At 59.6% G+C, this 22,657-nt stretch overlaps 2 protein-coding genes across 2 annotated transcripts; both read left to right on the top strand.

Annotated features, from left to right (window-relative positions):
• The first annotated feature begins 1,315 nt into the window (after positions 1 to 1,315).
• Positions 1,316 to 6,265, top strand: LOC104037112 (solute carrier family 22 member 6-B-like). The gene is made up of 10 exons (XM_075727129.1): positions 1,316 to 1,681; positions 2,131 to 2,234; positions 2,443 to 2,597; positions 2,678 to 2,846; positions 3,457 to 3,580; positions 4,456 to 4,574; positions 4,881 to 5,095; positions 5,347 to 5,455; positions 5,545 to 5,748; positions 6,181 to 6,265. Exons 1-10 carry the CDS (start codon positions 1,316 to 1,318, stop codon positions 6,263 to 6,265), a joined length of 1,650 nt encoding a protein of 549 aa, XP_075583244.1.
• Positions 6,266 to 12,406: 6,141 nt separating this feature from the next.
• On the top strand, positions 12,407 to 22,240 carry LOC142596623 (solute carrier family 22 member 6-like). Its single transcript, XM_075726241.1, is given in 10 exon segments — positions 12,407 to 12,784; positions 12,877 to 12,980; positions 13,924 to 14,078; positions 14,608 to 14,776; positions 14,970 to 15,093; positions 18,063 to 18,101; positions 18,103 to 18,173; positions 19,258 to 19,472; positions 20,796 to 20,904; positions 22,033 to 22,240. Coding segments are annotated over 10 exon segments (1,572 nt in total).
• The last annotated feature ends 417 nt before the right edge of the window (positions 22,241 to 22,657 follow it).

The following is a 22,657-nucleotide window of genomic DNA, read 5'->3' as shown; positions in this document are numbered from 1 at the left end:
ACTGGAGGTCACCTTCAATAAGATGCCATCCAATAACCTTGTCCTCGAGGTCACCTCTGGTAAGACAACGTCCAAGAACCCCCCCCCCCCCCGTTGGAGGTCACCTCCAATGACACCTCATAACCTTGTCCCCAAGGTGACCTCCAATAGGACAACGCCTAAGAACCATGTCCAAGGTCACCTCCAATAGGACAATGCCTAAGAACCGTGTCCCTGAGGTCACCTCCAATAAGATGACACCCAAGAACCCACCACCTTAGAGGTCACCTCCAACAAGATGACACCCAACAACCCCAAACCCACCCAAGCCTTGTCCCAGGAGAGGGGTTCCCCCAAATCCCAGAGAAGGGGGGGGTGGGAAGGGCGAGGAGCTCCCATATCCCACCCCAGCCCCTTCCCAGCAACCCCTGGGGCTGCCACCATGATGCCCCTTCCCGGACTCCTGCGCCCTCCGAGCCACCCCGGCCCTTGCTCCCACTGCCGACGTGTCCCTTGGCCCCATCACCCCCCGCCTCATTGGGTTGACCCCATCAAAAATTAACCCCCCGGCTTCCCCAGGCAGAGAATGCGCTGACCCAAGCAGGGCCACCTCCGTCAGCACCTTTGGGTTCCCGTTCGACAGCAAAAATCGCTAAAATTTAACCCAACGGGGCTGGCGGCGGCCATACGGTGGCCCACGCCAGGAGACCCCCCCCCAACTCACCGGGATCCCCACCCGCGGGTACCCCAGGAGCTGGATGGAGGAGGTTGGGCTCCAAAAGTCGCCTTTTCCCCCTCAAAAAAGCCACGCTGAAAAAAAAAAAGAATTAAAAGAAAGATGATTATTTATTTTCTTCCTGCCCCAGATTGCTCCAGTTTTGCCCATTTTGGGCCAGTTTTGCCCATTTTGGGCCAGTTTTGCTTGATTTTGGGAGCTTTTTTTTTTTTTTTTTTTCTTTTCTTCTTTTTTCTGCCACAACAAGGGAAGTGCTGCCCGGGGATTTGGCTCTGGCCACCCTTTGGTGGCACTTGGTGGCCCCCCCCCTTAGCCCGGCCACCTTGCCTGCACTTTTGCCTACCTTCCTTTGCCTTCTCCTGTTGGAAAAGCGCCAAAAAAACCCACCCCCAGATGTCAAACATTAACCCAAAGTCGCCGTTGGCCGGGTTATATAGGAGCCTGTTCCCTGGTGCTTGCGGCGTGAGGACACTGCGGGAACGAGAGAAGCATTTTTTGGGGGGGGGGTGGGGGGGGTGAAATCCATCCCTTGCGGGGCTCTGCGAGTGTGGGGTGGGCGTGCATGGCTGTGGGGCATTCCGGGGGGCTCACGGTGGCAGCATGGCTTTCGCCAGCCTCCTGGAGCACGTGGGGGGCATGGGCCGCTTCCAGGTGGCCTCGGTGCTTCTCCTGGCCCTGCCCGTCCTCATGATGGCCAGTCACAACCTTCTGCAGAACTTCACGGCCGCCACCAGCGCCCATCGCTGCCGCCTTCGTTGGGAGGCCAACGCCAGCGGCCTCGACCCCCAGGACCTGCTGAGGGTCTCGGTTCCCCGCAGCGAGCAGTGCCGGCGTTTTGTGACGCCCCAGTGGTGGCTTTTGGAGGCCAATGGCTCGGCTCCCAACAGCAGCTGGCCAGAGACAGAGCCCTGCCGTGACGGCTGGACCTACGACCGCAGCGTCTTCACCAGCACCATCATCACTGAGGTAGGGCGGCGGCAGCAGCGGGGTGAGATTTGGGGGCATTTTTCGCCCCATCATGTGTGCGCGGTTCCCGCCTCGAGGCACCAGCGAAGGGTCCACTGTCGTCATGGCGTTGACTTCTTCCAACTGGAGCGTCTTCCCCGCTCAACCCCCGGTGGAGGCACGCAACGCCGTGAGAGCTCAGGACAAGAAATGGGGTGGGGCTGAGGGAGTTGGTGGCCATCAAAAAGGGGCCAGATGTCCCCTGGAAGGAGCTTCCAACCATGGAGATGCTGGGAAGGGTGGCCAAGGGTTTAGTGGCACCTCCTTGGTGGGTCCATTGGCCACCCATTGTGTTGGATCAACCCTTCTAGCCACCATGGTCAGTTTTGGGGGGGGCAGGAGAGAGGCCAGAGGGGACCCCCCCTCCCGCCCCCATCTCTGTCCCACCCCATGTCCTTGCCCCTCGGCAGTGGGACCTGGTGTGCAGCTCCCGAGGGCTGAAGGAGTTGGCCCAGTCGCTCTACATGGCCGGCGTCTTGGTGGGCGGCATCATCTTTGGGGGTCTCGCGGACAGGTGAGGGGTGACGCCCCATCCCCGCGGGGAGGTGGGGCAGCGTCATGGGGATTGTCTCACCCCCCTCGTCCTCCTCCTCCCCTTCTCGTCCTCCTCCTCACCCCCTCGTCCTCCTCCTCACCCCCTCATCCTCCTCCTCCCCCCCTCTTCCTCTTCCTCACCCCCTTGTCCTCCTCCTCACCCCCTCGTCCTCCTCCTCACTGCCCAGGTTCGGCCGCCGGTCACTGCTCACCTGGTGCTACCTTCAGATGGGCACCATGGGGACGTGCTCCTCCTTCGCCCCCACTTTCACCGTCTACTGCCTCTTCCGCTTCCTCACGGGCATGGCCTTCTCCGGCATCGTCCTCAACAGCGTCTCTCTCTGTACGTGGCCACCACCAGCCCCACGGTACCGGCCCCGGGCACCCTCCTGGTCTGCTCCACATCTCTGTGTGTCTCAGCAGCTTTGGAGTGGATGCCCACTCGCACCCGGGCGCTCGTGGGGACCTTCATGGGTTACTGCTACACTGCCGGGCAGTTCCTGCTGGCTGGGATCGCCTATGCCGTCCCTGATTGGCGTTGGCTGCAGCTCACCGTGTCGCTGCCCTTCTTCTGCTTCTTCCTCTACTCATGGTGAGGAGGAGAAGGGGGAGGAATGGAGTCGTGGGTGGAGGGGTGGATGCAGGGACGGACAGATGGAGGGATGGTGAGGTGGAGGCACGGACAGGTGGAGATGTGGATGGATGGAGGGGTGGTGGGAGAGATGGAGGCTTGGATGGGTGGGTAGAAGGAAAGTTGGGTGCCAAGGTGGCTGGCTGGATGACTAGGAGGTGCAGGGATGGATGGAGGGTTGGGTCGGTGGGTGGAGGTTTGGCTGGGTGGATGAAGGGTTGGGTGGGTGGATGAAGGGTTGGCTGGGTGGGTGGAGGGTTGGCTGGGTGGGTGGAGGGTTGGCTGGGTGGGTGGAGGGTTGGCTGGATGAGTGGAGGGTTGGCTGGGTGGGTGGAGGGTTGGCTGGGTGGGTGGAGGGTTGGCTGGATGAGTGGAGGGTTGGCTGGATGAGTGAAGGGTTGGCTGGGTGGATGAAGGGTTGGCTGGATGGGTGGAGGGTTGGCTGGGTGGATGAAGGGTTGGCTGGGTGGGTGGAAGCATGGAGAGCTGGCTGGAGGGGTAGCTCACTGGTGGTGGGGTCAGATGGCTGGTGGGCTGCTCCTTGGGAATCCTGTCCCCGTCTCCTCTGCAGGTGGTTAACCGAGTCAGCTCGCTGGCTGGTCATGGTGGGGAAGTCCCAGCAAGCTCTCAAGGAGCTCCAGAAAGTGGCCAGGATAAATGGGAAGAAAGAGGAAGGGGACAAGCTCGACATAGAAGTAAAAGGCTCCGGCTGGGTCCCCTGGGGCAACTCTGGGGTGTTTCATGGGGGGTGAGGGTGACCAGCAGTGGGGCTCCCCTACAGTCATCTTTCCATCTCCTTAAAAAACCATCCAGCCCAGCAGACAACTGTCCATCCATTGCCAGCTGCATCCATCCCTGTCTCCATTACCTCCATCTCCATCACCTCCTTCTCCACCATCTCCATCTCCACCACCTCCTTCTCCACCATCTCCATCTCCATCACCTCCGTCTCCATCACCTCCGTCTCCATCACCTCCGTCTCCATCACCTCCTTCTCCATCATCTCCATCTCCATCACCTCCAACTCCATCACCTCCAACTCCATCACCTCCAACTCCATCACCTCCATCTCCACCATCTCCGTCTCCATCACCTCCGTCTCCATCTCCACTTCCATCACCTCCTTCTCCATCTCCACCTCCATCACTTCCTTCTCCATCACCTCCTTCTCCATCTCCACCTCCATCACCTCCTTCTCCATCTCCACCTCCACCTCCATCACCTCCTTCTCCATCATCTCCACCACCCCCCGTCTCCATCACTCCATCACCCCCATCTCCATCACCACCTCCTCCATCATCTCTGTCTCCATCATCTCCGTCTCCATCCATCCGGCCCCTTTCACAACCAACCCACCATCTCCATCCCCCAAGTCCCTCCATCTGCCCATCCGTTTGTCCATCCCTCCATCCCTCCTCCCACCCATCTTGCCCAGGCCTTAATCCCCTCCCCATCCTCCGAGCTCCATCCTGGTTCCCCTCGCTGCTCCTCCCACCCCTGTCCCCACCCCCAGTGAGAAAAGGGACCATGGCGCCTCGTCCCCACCCCAGAGCCCTCCTTCTCCCTCTAGGCCTTGAGGTCCTACATGCAGAAGGAGATGATGGCTTCATCGAGGAGTCACCACACGGCGCTTGACCTGGTCCGGACGCCCGTCGTGCGCCGCATCTCTTGTTGCCTCTGCTTTGTGTGGTACGCCTGGCGGTGGAGGACATCAGTGGGTGGTTGTCCATTTGTCCCCCCCAGTTATCGATCCATCCATCCTGCTGTCTACCCCTCCACCCAAACACCCACCTTAGCTGGGTCCTTACCCAAAGGGAAACCGAGTCACGGTGCAGGACTTGGTCAACAGAGGTTTTTTGGCCCACACATGCTCCCGGAAGGGACAGAGATCTCCTGGCTGGATCCCACAAGCCAGGAGATGGTGTGTGACCCCCACATCCCGCCCCACACCTCCCCACTGGTGACATTTGCCCCCCCCACCTCTTCTTGGCCTAGGTTCTCCACCAGCTTTGCCTACTATGGGCTGGCCATGGACCTGCAGAACTTTGACTTCAACATCTACGTGATCCAGCTCGTCTTCGGGGCCGTGGACATCCCCGCCAAGCTGGTCTCCATCCTCACCATCACCTTCGTGGGGCGACGCTTCACCCAGTCCGTTGCCCTCATCCTAGCCGGCTTGGCCATCCTGGGCAACACCTTGGTGCCACGAGGTGAGGGCTGGGGGCGGTGGCCATGGTGTCCCCTTCATCTCCAGCCCCTAAGGCACCATCCGGGTGGGCCAGAGCAATCTCAACCCATTAACGCAACTCTCCGGCTGAGTGATTTTAGCTTTTTTATCAGCAATTTGCCCGAAATCCTGGTCTTTGGGGGTCTTCTCTCTCCATCACCCACCATCAACCCAACCCAGCTCCAACTAGTGACACCAAAGTGAGTCCCAGAGGTCTTGTCCTCATCCCTACAGACCTGCGGACGCTCCGGACAGCCCTGGCCGTTTTTGGGAAGGGTTGCTTGGCTGCATCCTTCAACTGCGTCTTCCTGTACACGGGTGAGCTCTACCCCACTGTCATTCGGTAAGGAGTGGGGGTGCAGGTTGGGGGGAGGCGATGGGGTGGCCGTGACCACGTAGTCTGGTCCCTCAGGGCCCCTCGGTGTCCCACAGGCAGACAGGCATGGGGTTGGCCAACACCATGGCGCGGCTGGGCAGCATCACGGCCCCCTTGGTGAAGATGGCGGGTGATGTCTTCCCCACGTTGCCCTTCATCATCTATGGGGCAGCCCCCGTGGTGTCGGGGCTGGTGGCCATCTTCCTGCCGGAGACACGGGACATGGCACTGCCTGAGACCGTGGAGGAGGTGGAGGGCAGGTGGGATTGGAGGGAGTGAAGGACAAGGGGCGGGACAGATGGATGGTGGGGAGGGACCGATGGACAACTGGACATGGGGCGGGATGGTGGGAGAGGATTGGTTGGACAGGGGGGTGGACGGACGGAGGATTGCGTGTGTGTGTGGGGCTGGATGGGGAGGGGGATGGAGGATTGGTTGCGTGTGGGGATGGACGGACGGATGGATGGACAGGAGTGGATGGGATGGGACAGAGATTGGTGGATAGACGGATGGATGGATAGGAAGAAGAGTACGGCAATGGATGGATGAAAGGATGGGCAGACGGATGTCTATGAAGATGGATGGACGGGTGATGGATGGACAGGTCAATGGGGAAGGAGGGGGAACAGCAGCACGAAAACCCACCTGGCCTGCCAAAACCCATCCCCACCCCATCCTCCTTCTCCCGCCAGGACCCAGCCCCAGAAGGACGAAGCCCAACATCTCCAGGTCCCGCTTCAGCCCACCCAGCCCAGCGGCACCACGGGGCCCTGCTAGTGCCGAACACCCCGGGGGCCCCCCGAGCCCCCCCAGACCTCCATGTACCCAGCAGATGCAGGAGCAGGAGTGGGGCTGGGGGGTCGCATCCCCTCCCAGAAGATCAAAGGGACAGTGATGACCACGGCACGGCCAAGGAGGGGACCCAGGCGTCCTCCTCTCCACGCAGAGTTGGGGGATGGGGCCTCCCCCCCCCCCCGCCTCAGCCCCAAACGCTGCTTTGCAGGATGATTTTTCTGTGCTGGAATAAAAACAATAAAAGCAAAAATCCTGTGAAACATGGGGGGTGGGGGTGGGGGGTGTTTTCCCACGGCCGCGGGGGGTCCCGCACAGCCTGGCCGTCCCGCCCCAAAGGCAAATACGGGACCCAGCGGGGTGCTGTGGCCTCGGCATCGCGTCCTCCCCCCCCCCGTCCCCCCGTCCCCTCCTCCCCTCTGCCTGCGCCAGAGCTGCGAGGGAGGGAGAGTCACGCTCAAGGGCGCAGGGAGGACCCAGGTGTCCTGAGGACCCAGGGATCCCGGGAACCTGAGGACCCACGTGTCCGGACATCCCAAGGACCCAGGGACCCCAAGGACCCACATGTCCGGGTGTCCGGACATCCCAAGGACCCAGGCATCCCAAGGACCCAGGTGTCCAGGGATCCCAGGAATCCAGGCATCTGGGTGCTCAGACGTCCCAAGGACCCAGAAGTCCCAAGGACCCAGGGATCCCAAGGACCCATGTGTCCAGACATCCCAAGGACCCAGACATCCCAAGGACCCAGGCATCCCAAGGACCCACGTGTCTGGGTGTCCAGACATCCCAAGGGCCCAGGGACCCCAAGGACCCAGGGATCCCAAGGACCCAGGGATCCCAAGGACCCAGGGAACATGAGGACCCACGTGTCTGGGTGTCCAGACATTCCAAGGACCCAGGGATGCCAAGGACCCACGTGTCTGGACATCCCAAGGACCCAGGCATGCCAAGGACCCAGGTGTCCAGGGATCCCAGGAATCCAGGCATCCCAAGATGCCCAGACATCCCAAGGACCCAGACGTCCCAAGGACCCAGGGATCCCAGGAATCCAGGCACCTGGGTGCCCAGACATCCCAAGGACCCACAGATCCAAGTGTCCATCCAGCCGGCACCCACCGCACCCTCCTCTGCAAGCTCCCAGCCAGCCAGGACCCAGGCGTCCTGCCCCCCAAGCCACCCCTGATGTCCCCTGGTCGCTGCCCCTTCCTGCCTACGCTCTGCTGCCTCCCGCTGCCCTCCTGCCCGGGGTCCAAGGGGCTCCCAGTGATCCAGTTCAGGGCGCCCAGGGACTTTGCCCCAAGAATCATCCACCATGGATGGTGAAAACAAGCTGGGGGGGGGGAAAGAGGGGGGCTAGGGGGGTCCCTGTCCACCTGGGGTCGGGGGCTTCCTCAGTGAGGAAGAGGATGGAGAGGATGGGATGGCCCCAGGGAGCCATTGGGCATCCCTGGTTGGGGACCGGCATGGCCAGCACCGGCATTTCCACCTGATGATCGTCTCCACCGACCCATAGCGGGATCTGGTCGTGCCGGAGTCAAACGTTAACCGGGACGGGGGGTGGCTTTAAATAGGAGCGGGGACAGGGACAGGGACGGGGACAGGGCTGTGGCCATGGGCAGCCGCGGGGCCGAGGGGTGGTAGCTGCCGGCAGACGGCTCCGGGGAGCGGGATTTGGTGCTGGGAGAGTTCGGGCACTAGCTCGAGCGAAGGACAGGTGAGTGGATCGATGCAGAGCTCAATGCGTCGATCAGGAGAGAGAGAGGCCGGTGGACTGGTCAAGAGAGAGATTAAAGCTCAATAGATTGATTGACAGAGAGCAAGGCTGATCAATGGAAAGGTTATAGGTCAATAGACTGATCAATAGTGAGACTTAAGATCGATAGATTGATCAATAGAGACCGACAGAGCAGTCAATAGGTAGATTAAGGTCCCTATATTGACCGACAGATTATACGTCAATAGGTTGATCAATAGAGAGACCAAGAGATCAATGAATAGAGAGATTAAAGGTCAATAAATCAATCAATAGAAAGATTATAGGCCAATAGACTGGTCGATAGAGAGATTAAGATTGCTACATCGATCTGTGGAAAGATTATAAATCAAGAAATTGATTGACAGACCAGTAGATTGATCAACGGGGAGACCGATCATTAGATTGATCGGTGGATCATGCTTCAGTAGATTCATCAGTAGAAAAATACAGACCAATAGGTTGATCAATGAATAGATCATAGATCAATTTATCGATAATAGAGACACACAGACCATCAGATGGATCAATAGAGATGCTGCAGAGCAATAGATTGATCAATAGATCAATAGGTCGATCAACAGAAACATATAGGCCAGTAAATTAATAATTAAAGAGATTATGGACTAATCGATGATCAACACATTATAGATACTAGAGATCTAAAGGTCAATAATTTATCAGTAGAGGAAGGCCTCGCTGGATTGGTCGACAGGGAGACCAATAGATCAATGAATAGAGAGGAGGAGATCAATACATTGATCACTAGACCCATGTAGATTAGCAGATAAATCAATCGATTGGTAGGGTGAGGAGTCAAGAGCCGGGGGCGCAGATCCACCAGCTGGATGATGGTTGGCGTGGGCGATAGAGAAATCCATCGATTGATTGATTGATTGATCGAGCGAGGGGTGAGGGAGGGCTGGAGGAAGAGCGAGTGGGAGGGGCAGAGGGAGGGAGGGACGGAGGGATGGACGGAGGGACAGCGGGAGGCCGGAGAGACCGAGCCGGAGACCGAGAGCGCAGCAGAGAGAGGGAGAGGAGCAGAAGAGCAGGTAGGGATCGACCGATCGCGAGGGATCACCGCAGGGATGAACCTACTGAGAGCGGTAGGGCAGAAGGGAGAGGGGCTGGCTGGATTGATTGATTGATTGATTGCCTGATCAATCGATAATGTGGAGGGGGGGAGGAGGGAGAGCAGCAAGGGGCAGAGCTGATAGCAAGAAATAAATGGTTAGCGATCGATAGGTCAGTAGAGACAGATGGAATGATAGGTAGATTGATCAATTAGATCGCTAGATTGATAGACCAATCGCTAGATCGACAGGTTGAGAGACTGATAGAGAGACTGATATCTCAATAGATGCTCTGATAGATCAATAGAGACCGATAGATTGATAGCAACACTGATAGACTGATAGATTGATAGACTGGTAGGTAGATTGATCAATTAGCCTGATAGATTGATAGACTGATAGGTAGACTGACCAATTAGATTGATAGATTGATAGATTGATAGACTGATAGCCAGGGAGACTGACCAATTGATAGCCTGGCAGATCAATAGACACCCCAATAGAGGAATAGCGACCGATAGATTGATAGCGACACTGATTGCTGGAGCGATTGGCAACCCAACAGGCTGATAGCTCAATCGATCAATTGATCGAGGCACTGACGGATCAATACAGCAACCAATAGATCAGTAGAGCAACCAATAGATCAATAGAGCAACCAAAAGCCCGCTAGATAGGTGTGTTGATAGACCAAGTGATAGACCGATAGAGACTGATAGATCAGAGGGCGGCTCAATCAATTGGTAGATCAATAGACCTATTGATAGACCGATCAATAGACTGATCACTGGATTGATAGACTGATCAATAGACTGATGGGTAGATTGATAGCCCGATCGATAGACTGAGAGACTGATCAATAGACTGATGGGTAGATTGATAGACTGATCGATAGACCTATCGATAGATTGATAGACTGATCAATAGACTGATGGATAGATTGATAGACTGATCAACAGACTGATGGGTAGACTGATAGACCGATCGATAGACTGATAGACTGATCGATAGATTGATAGACTGATCAATAGACCTATCGATAGATTGATAGACTGATTGATAGACTGGTAGACTGATGGGTAGATTGATAGACTGATCGATAGATTGATAGACTGATCGATAGACTGATGGGTAGATTGATAGACCAATCAATAGACTGATCAATAGATTGATAGACTGATCAATAGACTGATGGGTAGATTGATAGACCAATCGATAGACTGATAGACTGATAAATAGATTGATGGGTAGATTGATAGACCAATCGACAGACCAATCGATAGATTGATAGACCGATTGATAGACCGATCGATAGATTGATAGACTGATCAATAGACTGATGGGTAGATTGATAGACCGATCAATAGACTGATAGACTGATCAATAGACTGATGGGTAGATTGATAGACTGATCAATAGATTGATAGACTGATCAATAGACTGATGGGTAGATTGATAGACTGATCGATAGACCGATTGATGATTGATACACCGATCGATAGACTGATAGACTGATCGACAGACTGATAGACCGATCAATAGAGTGATTGATAGATTGATAGCCTGATCGATAGACCGATTGATGATTGATAGCCCGATCACCAGCCGCCCAACAGAGGGTCCTCCCTTCCCCCCCCCGCTGTCCCTCCCTCGATCCCCCCTCGACCCGCACCCCCCACCCCATCCCTCTGTCCCCCCCGGCTCTGTCCGTGGGTCCAGCCCCCCCCCCGCCCCCCCCCCCCCCCCCGCTGTCCTCTGCCCCGCCCCTTGCCCACCCCCCGGCCTGCCCCACCCCCGGGCCCACGCCCTTCCGCCAAACCACCCCGCGGCCAAGGATTGGATCCATCCCTCACCCTTTCCTCCAAACCACCCCTTGGCCATCCCTTGGCCATTCCTTGGCCAATCCTTGGCCAATCCTTGGATCTGTCCAGGCACTGATCACCCAAACCACCCCGCGGCCATTCCTTGGCCGTTCCTCGGCCAATCCTTGGATCCGTCCCTCACCCTTTCCACCAAACCACCCCTTGGTTGTTCCTCAGCCGTTCCTCAGCCAATCCTTGGCCAATCCTTGGATCCATCCCTCACCCTTTCCACCAAACCACCCCGCGGCCGTTCCTCGGCCAATCCTTGGCCATTCCTTGGATCCATCCAGGCACTGACCACCCAAACCATCCCTTGAGCCGTTCCTTGGCCATTCCTCAGCCAATCCTTGGATCCATCCAGTTGCTGACCACCCAAACCATCCCTCAGCCATTCCTCAGCTGTTCCTCGGCCATTCCTTGGCCAATCCTCGGCCAAACCGTGGATCCATCCAGGCACTGACCACCCAAACCATCCCTTGGCCGTTCCTCGGCCATTCCTTGGCCAACCCTCGGCCAATCCATGGATCCATCCAGGCACTGACCACCCAAACCATCCCTTGGCCGTTCCTCGGCCATTCCTTGGCCAACCCTTGGCCAATCCATGGATCCATCCAGGCACTGACCACCCAAACCATCCCTTGGCCGTTCCTTGGCCAACCCTCGGCCAATCCATGGATCCATCCAGTCACTGACCACCCAAACCATCCCTTGGCTGTTCCTCGGCCATTCCTTGGCCAATCTGTGGATCCATCCAGTCACTGACCACCCAAACCACCCCTCAGCTGTTCCTCGGCCATCCCTTGGCCCATCCTTGGATCCGTCCCTCACCCCTTCCTCCAAACCACCCCTTGGTTGTTCCTCAGCCGTTCCTCGGCCATTCCTTGGCCAATCCTTGGATCCATCCAGGCACTGACCACCCAAACCACCCCTTGGCCATTCCTCGGCCATTCCTTGGCCAATCCTTGGATCTGTCCATTCACCCAAACCACCCCTCGGCCATCCCTCGGCCAATCCTTTGACCCATCCCTCACCCCTTCTGCCAAACCACCCCTTGGCCATTCCTCAGCCATTCCTTGGCCAATCCTTGGATCCGTCCCTCACCCCTTCCTCCAAACCACCCCTTGGCCGTTCCTTGGCCATTCCTTGGCCAATTGTTGGATCTGTCCAGGCACTGACCACCCAAACCACCCCTTGGCCATCCCTCGGCCATTCCTTGGCCAATCCTTGGATCTGTCCAGGCACTGATCACCCAAACCACCCCTTGGCCATCCCTCGGTCATCCCTCGGCCCATCCTTTGACCATCCCTCACCCATTCCTCCAATCCACCCCTCGGCCGTTCCTAGCCCACCCCTTGGCCCATCCCTCAACCTCTTCTCCTCCTCCCCGCCTCCAGCGGACCTGGGCCCCCCGCCCCGCTCCATCCCTCATCCCACCATGACCTTCGTGGAGCTGCTGGCCCGCCTGGGCGGGATGGGCCGCTTCCAGGTGACCTACGTAGCCGCCCTGGCCGTTCCACTGCTCATGCTGGCCAGCCACAACCTTCTGCAGAACTTCACCGCTGGCGTCCCCGAGCACCACTGCCGGCCTCGGCCCACGGCCAATGACAGCGCCGGGGACGTCCCACTCCTCGTCTTCATCCCTTCCGACGGCCGCCACCATCCCCAGCGCTGCCGCCGCTACGTGGAACCCCAGTGGCACCTCTTGGAGGTCAACGGCACGGCCAACAGCACGGCCAACCGGGCGGCCACCGAGCCGTGCCGCGATGGCTGGACCTACCACGACGGCGTCTTCGCTCACACCATCGTTACTGAGGTGAGGGGGGTGCCCCACAGCTGCCCCCCACGTGGCCGGGGGGGCGACCCGGGGGTCCGGGTGTTGACCCCCGCGTCCTCTCCCACTGGCAGTGGGACCTGGTGTGCGAGTCCAAGAGGTTGAGGCAGGTGGCCCAATCCATCTACATGGCCGGGATCCTCCTGGGCTCGGGCCTCTTCGGGCTCCTCTCCGACAAGTGTGTGGCCACCCCAGAGCTGTACTGGGAGGAACTGGGAGGAACTGGGAAAGGGGAGAGGGGATGGCCATGCATAGGGGATGTCCCCCCCTCCCTCTGGTCCCTGCTGTCCCAGTGTCCCCAGTGCGCCGGGGGGGGTCTGTCCCAGTACAGCTCGTCCCAGTCCTCACCGTCCCCATGTCGCTCATCCCAGTATTCCCAGTGCCCGTATTCCCCATGCCGCTGGTCCAAATGCCTTGGGTCCCCAGCCCAGTGCCCCGTGTCCCTGTCCCAGAATTCCCAGCACCCCAGAGCCCCCCCATCCCAGTGCCCACATCCCCATCCCAGTGGCCCCAGCACCCCACAACCCCCATCCCAGTGCTCCCAGCAGCCCATGTCCCCCATCCCAGCACATCCAGCACCCCATAGCCCCCATCCCAGCACCCATATGAGCATCCCAGTGCCCCATATCCCCCAACCCAGTGCCCCCAGAACCCCATAGCCCCCATCCCAGCACCCCCAGTGCCTCGTGCCCCTGTCCCAGTGCCCCATATCAGCATCCCAGTGCCCCCAGTGCCCCATGTCCCCTGTCCCAGTGCCCCCAGCACCTCGTGCCCCTGTCCCAGTGCCCCATACCAGCATCCCAGTGCCCCCAGTACCCCTTGTCCCCTGTCCCAGCACCTCCAGCACCCCATAGCCCCCATCCCAGCACCCCCAGTGCCTCATGCTCCTGTCCCAGTGCCCCATATCAGTATCCCAGTGCCCCCCCAGTGCCCCACGTCCCCCACCCCAGTGCCCCCAGCACCCCATGTCCCCTGTCCCAGCATCTCCAGTGCCCCATAGCCCCCTTCCCAGCACCCCCAGTGCCTTCTGACCCTGTCCCAGTGCCCCATATCAGCATCCCAGTGCCCTCCCAGTACCCCCCGTCCCCTGTCCCAGTGCCCCCAGCGCCGTGTCCCAGCAGGTTCGGGCGCCGGGCGCTGCTGACCTGGTGCTACCTGCAGCTGGGGGTGACGGGGGCCGGCACGGCGGCCGCCCCCACCTTCGTCGTCTACTGCCTGTGCCGCTTCCTGGCGGGCCTGGCCATGGCCGGCGTCTCCCTCAACTCCGCCTCCCTCTGTGAGCTGGGGACCGGGGGGCTGGGTGTGGGCCTGAACCCCGTCCCGGGGGGAGCCCCCAGGCACCCGGGCTGCCCCAGGAATGCCATTGGCCCTTGGGAGGGATCCAACCTCAACCCGACCGCCATTGGCCCTTGGGAGGGATCCAACCTCAACCCGACCGCCATTGGCCCTTGGGAGGGATCCAACCTCAACCCGACCGCCATTGGCCCTTGGGAGGGATCCTGGCTCCAACCTGACCGCCATTGGCCCTTGGGAGGGATCCAACCTCAACCCGACGGCCATTGGCCCTTGGGAGGGACCCTGGCTCCAACCCGACCGCCATTGGCCCTTGGGAGGGATCCAGTCTCAACCTGATGGCCATTGGCCCTTGGGAGGGACTGAGGCTCCCACCCAACCACCATTGGCCCTTGGGAGGGATCCAGTCTCAACCCGACCGCCACTGGCCCTTGGGAGGGACCCAGTGATCCCGGTTTGACCCCATCCCACGGGCTAGACCCCACCATCCGTGCGCTGACGCTTACCCACAGGCATGGAGTGGATCCCGACGGAGGCGCGCGCCGTGGTGGGCACCATCAACGGCTACTGCTACACCTTGGGGCAGTTCGTGCTGGCGGCTGTGGCCTTTGGCCTCCCTCACTGGCGCTGGCTCCAGCTCGTCGTCTCCCTCCCCTTCTTCCTCTTCTTCCTCTACTCCTGGTACGGGGAACCCGGGGCTCCAGGTGGCCTCAGGAGTCAGGGGGGGATGGGGTGGATGTTGGGGTGCCCGGGTTCCTTGGGGGTGGTGGGGACACCGCGGTCCTCAGTGGGTGGTGGGAGGTGTAGGGTGGGAGCAGGGACCCCCGCCGGCTGCCGGGGTGCCCCATAACCCCTCTTCCCACTCCCCGCCAAGGCTGTTCGTGGAGTCGGCCCGCTGGCAGGTGATTTCGGGGAGACCCGACCTGGCCCTGAAGGGGCTCCGCAAAGTCGCCCGCGTCAACGGGAGGAAGGAGGAGGGGGACAAACTCAACGAGGAGGTGATGGGGAGCTTCCCAGAGCCCCTCCCCGCCCCCGGATCTCCCAGATCCACCCCCCCCCCGTTCCCTCGTATCCTCCCCCACATCCCTGCACCCCCCCAGATACGCCCAGATCTCACTAAGATCCCCCAAATCCTTCCAGATGCCCCTCATTCTCCCTTAGATCCCCCCATTTCCCCTCTACTCAGCCTAGAGCCCCCCAGCCCCCCTCTAACCCTCCCAAATACTTCTGACCTCCCCCTAGATCCCTCCTGATCACCTGGGTCCCCCACATTCCCTGTGTCCTCCTTAGATCTCTCCAACACACCCCCATCCCTCCAGATCACCTGGATCCCCCCTGACACCCCTAGCATCCCTCCTAGATCCCCCTGATCCCACCTAGACCCCCCCCCCATCCCTCCAGATCACCTGGATACCCTCCTGAGACCCCTGTTATCCCTCCTAGATCCCTCTGATCCCACCTAGATCACCCCAGATCCCTCCAACCCCCTCCAGATCACCTGGATCCCCTCCCGAGACCCCTGTTATCCCTCCGAGATCCCTCTGATCCCACCTAGATCACCCCAGATCCCTCCAACCCCCTCCAGATCACCTGGATCCCTTCTCGAGACCCCTGTTATCCCTCCGAGATCCCTCTGATCCCACCTAGATCACCCCAGATCCCTCCAACCCCCTCCAGATCACCTGGATCCCCTCCCGAGACCCCTGTTATCCCTCCGAGATCCCCCTGATCCCACCTAGATCACCCCAGACCCCTCCAACCCCCTCCAGATCACCTGGATCCCCTCCCGAGACCCCTGTTATCCCTCCGAGATCCCTCTGATCCCACCTAGATCACCCCAGATCCCTCCAACCCCCTCCAGATCACCTGGATCCCTTCCCGAGACCCCTGTTATCCCTCCGAGATCCCTCTGATCCCACCTAGATCACCCCAGACCCCTCCAACCCCCTCCAGATCACCTGGATCCCCTCCCGAGACCCCTGTTATCCCTCCGAGATCCCCCTGATCCCACCTAGATCACCCCAGACCCCTCCAACCCCCTCCAGATCACCTGGATCCCCTCCCGAGACCCCTGTTATCCCTCCAAGATCCCTCTGATCCCACCTAGATCACCCCAGACCCCTCCAATCCCCTCCCAAGACCCCTGTTATCCCTCCTAGATCCCTCTGATCCCACCTAGATCACCCCAGATCCCTCCAATCCCCTCCCGAGACCCCTGTTATCCCTCCGAGATCCCCCTGATCCCACCTAGATCACCCCAGATCCCTCCAATCCCCTCCCGAGACCCCTGTTATCCCTCCGAGATCCCTCTGATCCCACCTAGATCACCCCAGACCCCTCCAACCCCCTCCAGATCACCTGGATCCCCTCCCGAGACCCCTGTTATCCCTCCTAGATCCCCCTGATCCCACCTAGATCACCCCAGATCCCTCCAGCCCCCTCCAGACCACCTGGATCCCCTCCCGAGACCCCTGTTATCCCTCCGAGATCCCACCTAGATCACCCCAGATCCCTCCAACCCCCTCCAGATCACCTGGATCCCCTCCCGAGACCCCTGTTATCCCTCCTAGATCCCCCTGATCCCACCTAGATCACCCCAGACCCCTCCAACCCCCTCCAGATCACCTGGATCCCCTCCCGAGACCCCTGTTATCCCTCCGAGATCCCACCTAGATCACCCCAGATCCCTCCAACCCCCTCCAGATCACCTGGATCCCCTCCCGAGACCCCTGTTATCCCTCCGAGATCCCTCTGATCCCACCTAGATCACCCCAGATCCCTCCAACCCCCTCCAGATCACCTGGATCCCTTCCCGAGACCCCTGTTATCCCTCCGAGATCCCTCTGATCCCACCTAGATCACCCCAGACCCCTCCAACCCCCTCCAGATCACCTGGATCCCTTCCCGAGACCCCTGTTATCCCTCCTAGATCCCCCTGATCCCACCTAGATCAACCCAGACCCCTCCAACCCCCTCCAGATCACCTGGATCCCCTCCCGAGACCCCTGTTATCCCTCCGAGATCCCTCTGATCCCACCTAGATCACCCCAGACCCCTCCAACCCCCTCCAGATCACCTGGATCCCTTCCCGAGACCCCTGTTATCCCTCCGAGATCCCTCTGATCCCACCTAGATCACCCCAGACCCCTCCAACCCCCTCCAGATCACCTGGATCCCCTCCCGAGACCCCTGTTATCCCTCCGAGATCCCCCTGATCCCACCTAGATCACCCCAGATCCCTCCAATCCCCTCCCGAGACCCCTGTTATCCCTCCGAGATCCCTCTGATCCCACCTAGATCACCCCAGACCCCTCCAACCCCCTCCAGATCACCTGGATCCCCTCCCAAGACCCCTGTTATCCCTCCTAGATCCCCCTGATCCCACCTAGATCACCCCAGATCCCTCCAGCCCCCTCCAGATCACCTGGCTCCCTTCCCAAGACCCCTGTTATCCCTCTGAGATCCCTCTGATCCCACCTAGATCACCCCAGATCCCTCCAACCCCCTCCAGATCACCTGGCTCCCTTCCCGAGACCCCTGTTATCCCTCCTAGATCCCTCTGATCCCACCTAGATCACCTCAGACCCCTCCAATCCCCTCCCGAGACCCCTGTTATCCCTCCGAGATCCCTCTGATCCCACCTAGATCACCCCAGACCCCTCCAATCCCCTCCCAAGACCCCTGTTATCCCTCCTAGATCCCTCTGATCCCACCTAGATCACCCCAGACCCCTCCAATCCCCTCCCAAGACCCCTGTTATCCCTCCTAGATCCCTCTGATCCCACCTAGATCACCCCAGACCCCTCCAATCCCCTCCCAAGACCCCTGTTATCCCTCCTAGATGCCACCGACCCCACTAGCTCCGCCCAGCCCCCCATTATCCTTCCCATCCCCCTGGATCCCCCCTGAGCCCTTGGATCCCTCCTAGATCCCCCCCCAAGATCTCCCCGGATCCCCCTTCCCGCAGGTGCTGCGGGCCGCTGGGGCACCGGGAGCCGCCGCCGCCGGGGGGGGCCCTGGCCACCCTGGTCCGCACCCCCGGGATGAGGACCGTCTCCTGCGGCGTCTCCTTCGTCTGGCAAGTGGGGCCATTTCGGGGCAAAAAACCCGCCTTTTGGGGCACAACCCACCTTTTGGGGAGAAAACCCCACCTTTTGGGGGTCAAATCCTACCTTTTGGGGTGAAAAACCCATCTTTTGGGGCACAACCTACCTTTTGGGGGTCAAAACCCCACCTTTTGGGGGCCAAATCCCACCTTTTGGGCGTCAAACTCGTCCTTTTGGGGGGCCAAACCCCACCTTTTGGGGCACAACCCACCTTTTGGGGTGAAAACCCCACCTTTTGGGGGTCAAATCCCACCTTTTGGGGCAAAACCCCCACCTTCTGGGGGGCCAAACCCCACCTTCTGGGGGTCAAATCCCACCTTTTGGGGGTCAAAACCCACCTTTTGGGGAGAAAAACCCACCTTTTGGGGGGCCAAACCCCACCTTTTGGGGGGCCAAACCCCACCTTCTGGGTGTGTCAAACCCCTCCTTTTGGGGGTCAAACCCACCTTTTGGGGCAAACCCCCCACCTTTTGGGGCAAAACCCCCACCTTTTGGGGCAAACCCCCACCTTCTGGGGGGCCAAACCCCCACCTTTTGGGGGTCAAACTCCTCCTTTTGGGGGACCAAACCCCACCTTTCGGGGCACAACCCACCTTTTGGAGGCCAAAGCCCACCTTTTGGGGCAAAACCCCTCCTTTTGGGGCAAAACCCATCTTTTTGGGGCCAATACCCACCTTTTGGGGGTCAAATCCCACTTTTTGGAGGCCATAGCCCACCTTTTGGGGCAAAAAACTCACCTTTTGGGGGGCCAAACCCCACCTTTTGGGGGTCAAACTCATCCTTTTGGGGGCCCAAAAACCCACCTTTTGGGGGTCAAACCCCTCCTTTTGGGGCAAAACCCATCTTTTGGGGGGTCAAACCCCTTCTTCTGGGGGCCAAACCCCACCTATTGGTGGTCAAACCCCTCCTTTTGGGGGTCAAAACTCACGTTTTTGGGGCCAAACTCCACCTATTGGGGGTCAAAACCCACGTTTTTGGGGCCAAACCCCACCTTTTTGGTCCCCCCTTGGTCACGCCTGGTGGGTTTGGGGTTGAACCGTTGGCTTTTGGGGACAGGTTCTCCACCAGCTTCGCCTACTACGGGCTGGCCATGGATCTGCAGGGCTTCGGGGTGGACATCTACCTGAGCCAGCTGGTCTTCGGGGCTGTGGACATCCCGGCCAAGCTGGCCTCCGTGCTGGCCATCAGCTGCCTGGGGCGGCGGGTGGCCCAGAGCGGCTCCTTGGCGCTCGCCGGCGTCTGCATCCTCGCCAACATCGTTGTGCCAACGGGTGGGCGCTGGGATGGACGGAGGGATGGTGGGAGGGATGGAGGAGAGTGGGGCGGAGGAGAATGGGATGGATAATGGAGGATGGAGGACAATGGGATGGAGGACAACGGGATAGAGAATGGAGGACGGGGGGACGGAGGACGGGGGGATGGAGGACGGGGGGATGGAGAATGGAGAACGGAGGGATGGAGGACAATGGGATGGAGGACAATGGGATGGAGGGATTGAGGACAATGGGATAGAGAATGGAGGATGGATGGATGGAGGACAAAGGGATGGAGGGATGGAGGACAATGGGATGGAGGACAATGGGATGGAGGACAATGGGATGGAGAATGGAGGACGGATGGATGGAGGACAAAGGGATGGAGGGATGGAGGACAATGGGATGGAGGACAATGGGATAGAGAATGGAGGACGGAGGGATGGAGGACGGGTGGATAGAGGGATGGAGGACAATGGGATGGAGGACAATGGGATGGAGGACAATGGGATAGAGAATGGAGGACGGATGGATGGAGGACAAAGGGATGGAGGGATGGAGGACAATGGGATGGAGGACAATGGGATAGAGAATGGAGGACGGAGGGATGGAGGACGGGTGGATAGAGGGATGGAGGACAATGGGATGGAGGACAATGGGATGGAGGACAATGGGATAGAGAATGGAGGACGGAGGGATGGAGGACGGGTGGATAGAGGGATGGAGGACAATGGGATGGAGGACAATGGGATGGAGGACAATGGGGTGAAGAATGGAGCATGGAGGACAATGGGATGGGGGGTGAATGGAGGATGGAGGACAATGGGGTGGAGGGATGGAGGATGGAGGACAATGGGGTGGAGGACAACGGGATAGAGAATGGAGGACGGAGGACAATGGGATGGAGGGATGGAGGACAATGGGATGGAGGGATGGAGGACAATGGGATGGAGGAAGAAGAGCTGGAAGGGTAGAGAGAAAAGTTGGAGGGACAGGCTGGGAAGGTGAATGGAGGTTGGAAGACGATGGCATGGAGGGACAGAGGGTGGAAGGATGGGTGGAGGTTGGAGGACAGAGGGGTGGGGGGGACGTTGGGGGCCATTGGGGGGACGTTGGGGTGCACCGGGGGGCAGCGGTGGAGCCTGAAGGACATGGGGATGAAGGGTCCGTGGAGGGGACTTGGGACACTCGGGGGTGGAGGGAGAGGTTGGAGGGGAGGAGGACCTCGGTGAGGAGGAAGACCTCGGTGAGGAGGGGAGGAGGACCTGGGTGAGGGGGAGGACCTCAGCGAGGAGCCAGTGGGGGGCTGGAGGTGCGAGCCCCGCCCGCGCCCGTCCCCAGAGCTGCAGCCGCTGCGCATGGCCTTTGCGGTGATCGGGAAGGGCTCGTTGGCCGCCTCCTTCAACTGTGCCTACATCTTCTCCGGAGAGCTCTTCCCCACCGTCATCAGGTGGGTGGCTGTCACCCACGAAGGCTGCTGGCGCCACAGCCCGCCCTCCGTCCGTCCGTCCACTCACCCACCTGCCAACCCGCTCACCGAGTCGGCCTCCATCAACCCACCCACCCACCCGTGGGCCAGCCCATCTGCCCGCCCAACCACTCATCCACCCACGCAATCATTCCATGCCCCAACCCATCCATCCATCGTCAACCCCTCCATCCCCCAGCCCCTCAATCCGTCACCCCTCCATCCACCTCTCCATCCATCCATCATCAACCCCTCCATCCCTCAACCCCTCCATCCATCCAACCACCTCTCCATCCATCCCTCAACTCCTCCATCCATCCAACCACCTCTCCATCCACCCAACCACCTCTTCATCCACCCAACCTCTTCATCCGTCCACCTCTCCATCCCTCAACACCTCCATCCATCCACCTCTCCATCCATCCACTGACCAATCCCTCCATCCCTCAACCCCTCCATCCACCTCTCCATCCATCCCTCAACACCTCCATCCATCCAACCACCTCTCCATCCATCCACTGACCAAGCCCTCCATCCCTCAACCCCTCCATCCACCTCTTCATCCATCCAACCACCTCTCCATCCAACCATCCATCCACATCTCCAACCATCCATCCATCCCTCAACCCCTCCATCCATCCAACCACCTCTCCGTCCATCCATCCCTCAACCCCTCCATCCACCTCTCCATCCCTCCCTCAACCCCTCCATCCATCCATCGACCTCTCCATCCACCCACCCACCTCTCCGTCCATCCATCCATCCCTCAACCCCTCCATCCATCCATCCATCCCTCAACCCCTCCATCCATCCATCCATCATCTCCATCCATCCATCCATCCCTCCCTCAACCCCTCCATCCATCCATCCATCGACCTCTCCATCCACCCACCCACCTCTCCGTCCATCCATCCATCCCTCAACCCCTCCATCCACCTCTCCATCCATCCATCCATCCATCCATCCATCCATCCACATCTCCAACCATCCATCCATCCCTCCTTCCCTCCCTCCCTCAACCCCTCCATCCATCCATCGACCTCTCCATCCACCCACCCCCCCAGCCATCTGTCTGTCCCTCCACCCACCCGCTCCCTCTCCCCGGCACAGGCAGACGGGGATGGGCCTGGGGGGCACCATGGCCCGCGTGGGGAGCATGGTCGCCCCACTGGTGCGCATGGCAGCTGACGTGACCCCGGTGCTGCCCCTCGTCATCTATGGGGCCGCCCCCATCATCTCGGCCATCGCCACCTACTTCCTGCCCGAGACCCGCAACGTGCCCCTGCCCGAGACCGTCAAGGACGTCGAGAGACGGTGAGGGGCTCCCCAGTGAGGTGGCCTTGGCCACACCGAGGGACCCTGTCCCCACCAGATCCCCTTTTTCTCCCCGATCCTTTCGTGGTGGACACAAAGTGGGGGAAATGCCCCTAGTAGGGCAAGATTTCTTTCCTGGAGGAACCCAGGTTTTGGGGTGAGAAGAGCAAAAGGTTTTGGGGTGGGCAGGACCAAGCATTTTGGGGCAGGAAGGGACACAGGTTTTGGGGTGAGAAGAGCCAAAGGTTTTGGGGTGGGAGGGGACAAAGGTTTTGAGGTGGGAAGGGTTGAAGGTTTTGGGTGCGAAGGGTTGAAGGTTTTGGGTGGGAAGGGACGAAGGTTTTGGGGTTGGGAAGGTCAAAGGTCTTGGGATGAGAAGAGCTGAAGGTTTTGGGGTGAGAAGAGCAAAAGGTTTTGAGGT

This window comes from Pelecanus crispus, chromosome Z, assembly GCF_030463565.1.
Source record: "Pelecanus crispus isolate bPelCri1 chromosome Z, bPelCri1.pri, whole genome shotgun sequence".
In the NCBI taxonomy this organism is placed as follows: Eukaryota; Metazoa; Chordata; class Aves; order Pelecaniformes; family Pelecanidae; genus Pelecanus; species Pelecanus crispus.
The sequence above is the reverse complement of the archived record's forward strand: the minus strand, read 5'-3'. Positions and strand labels throughout refer to the sequence as shown.

Coding starts and splice junctions, on each gene's coding strand:
- LOC104037112 (XM_075727129.1), top strand. CDS start 1,316: ATGGCTTTCGCCAGCCTCCTGGAGCACGTGGGGGGCATGGGCCGCTTC. Junction 2,235..2,442: donor TTTGGGGGTCTCGCGGACAG/GTGAGGGGTGAC, acceptor CTCACTGCCCAG/GTTCGGCCGCCGGTCACTGC. Junction 5,096..5,346: donor CAACACCTTGGTGCCACGAG/GTGAGGGCTGGG, acceptor TCATCCCTACAG/ACCTGCGGACGCTCCGGACA.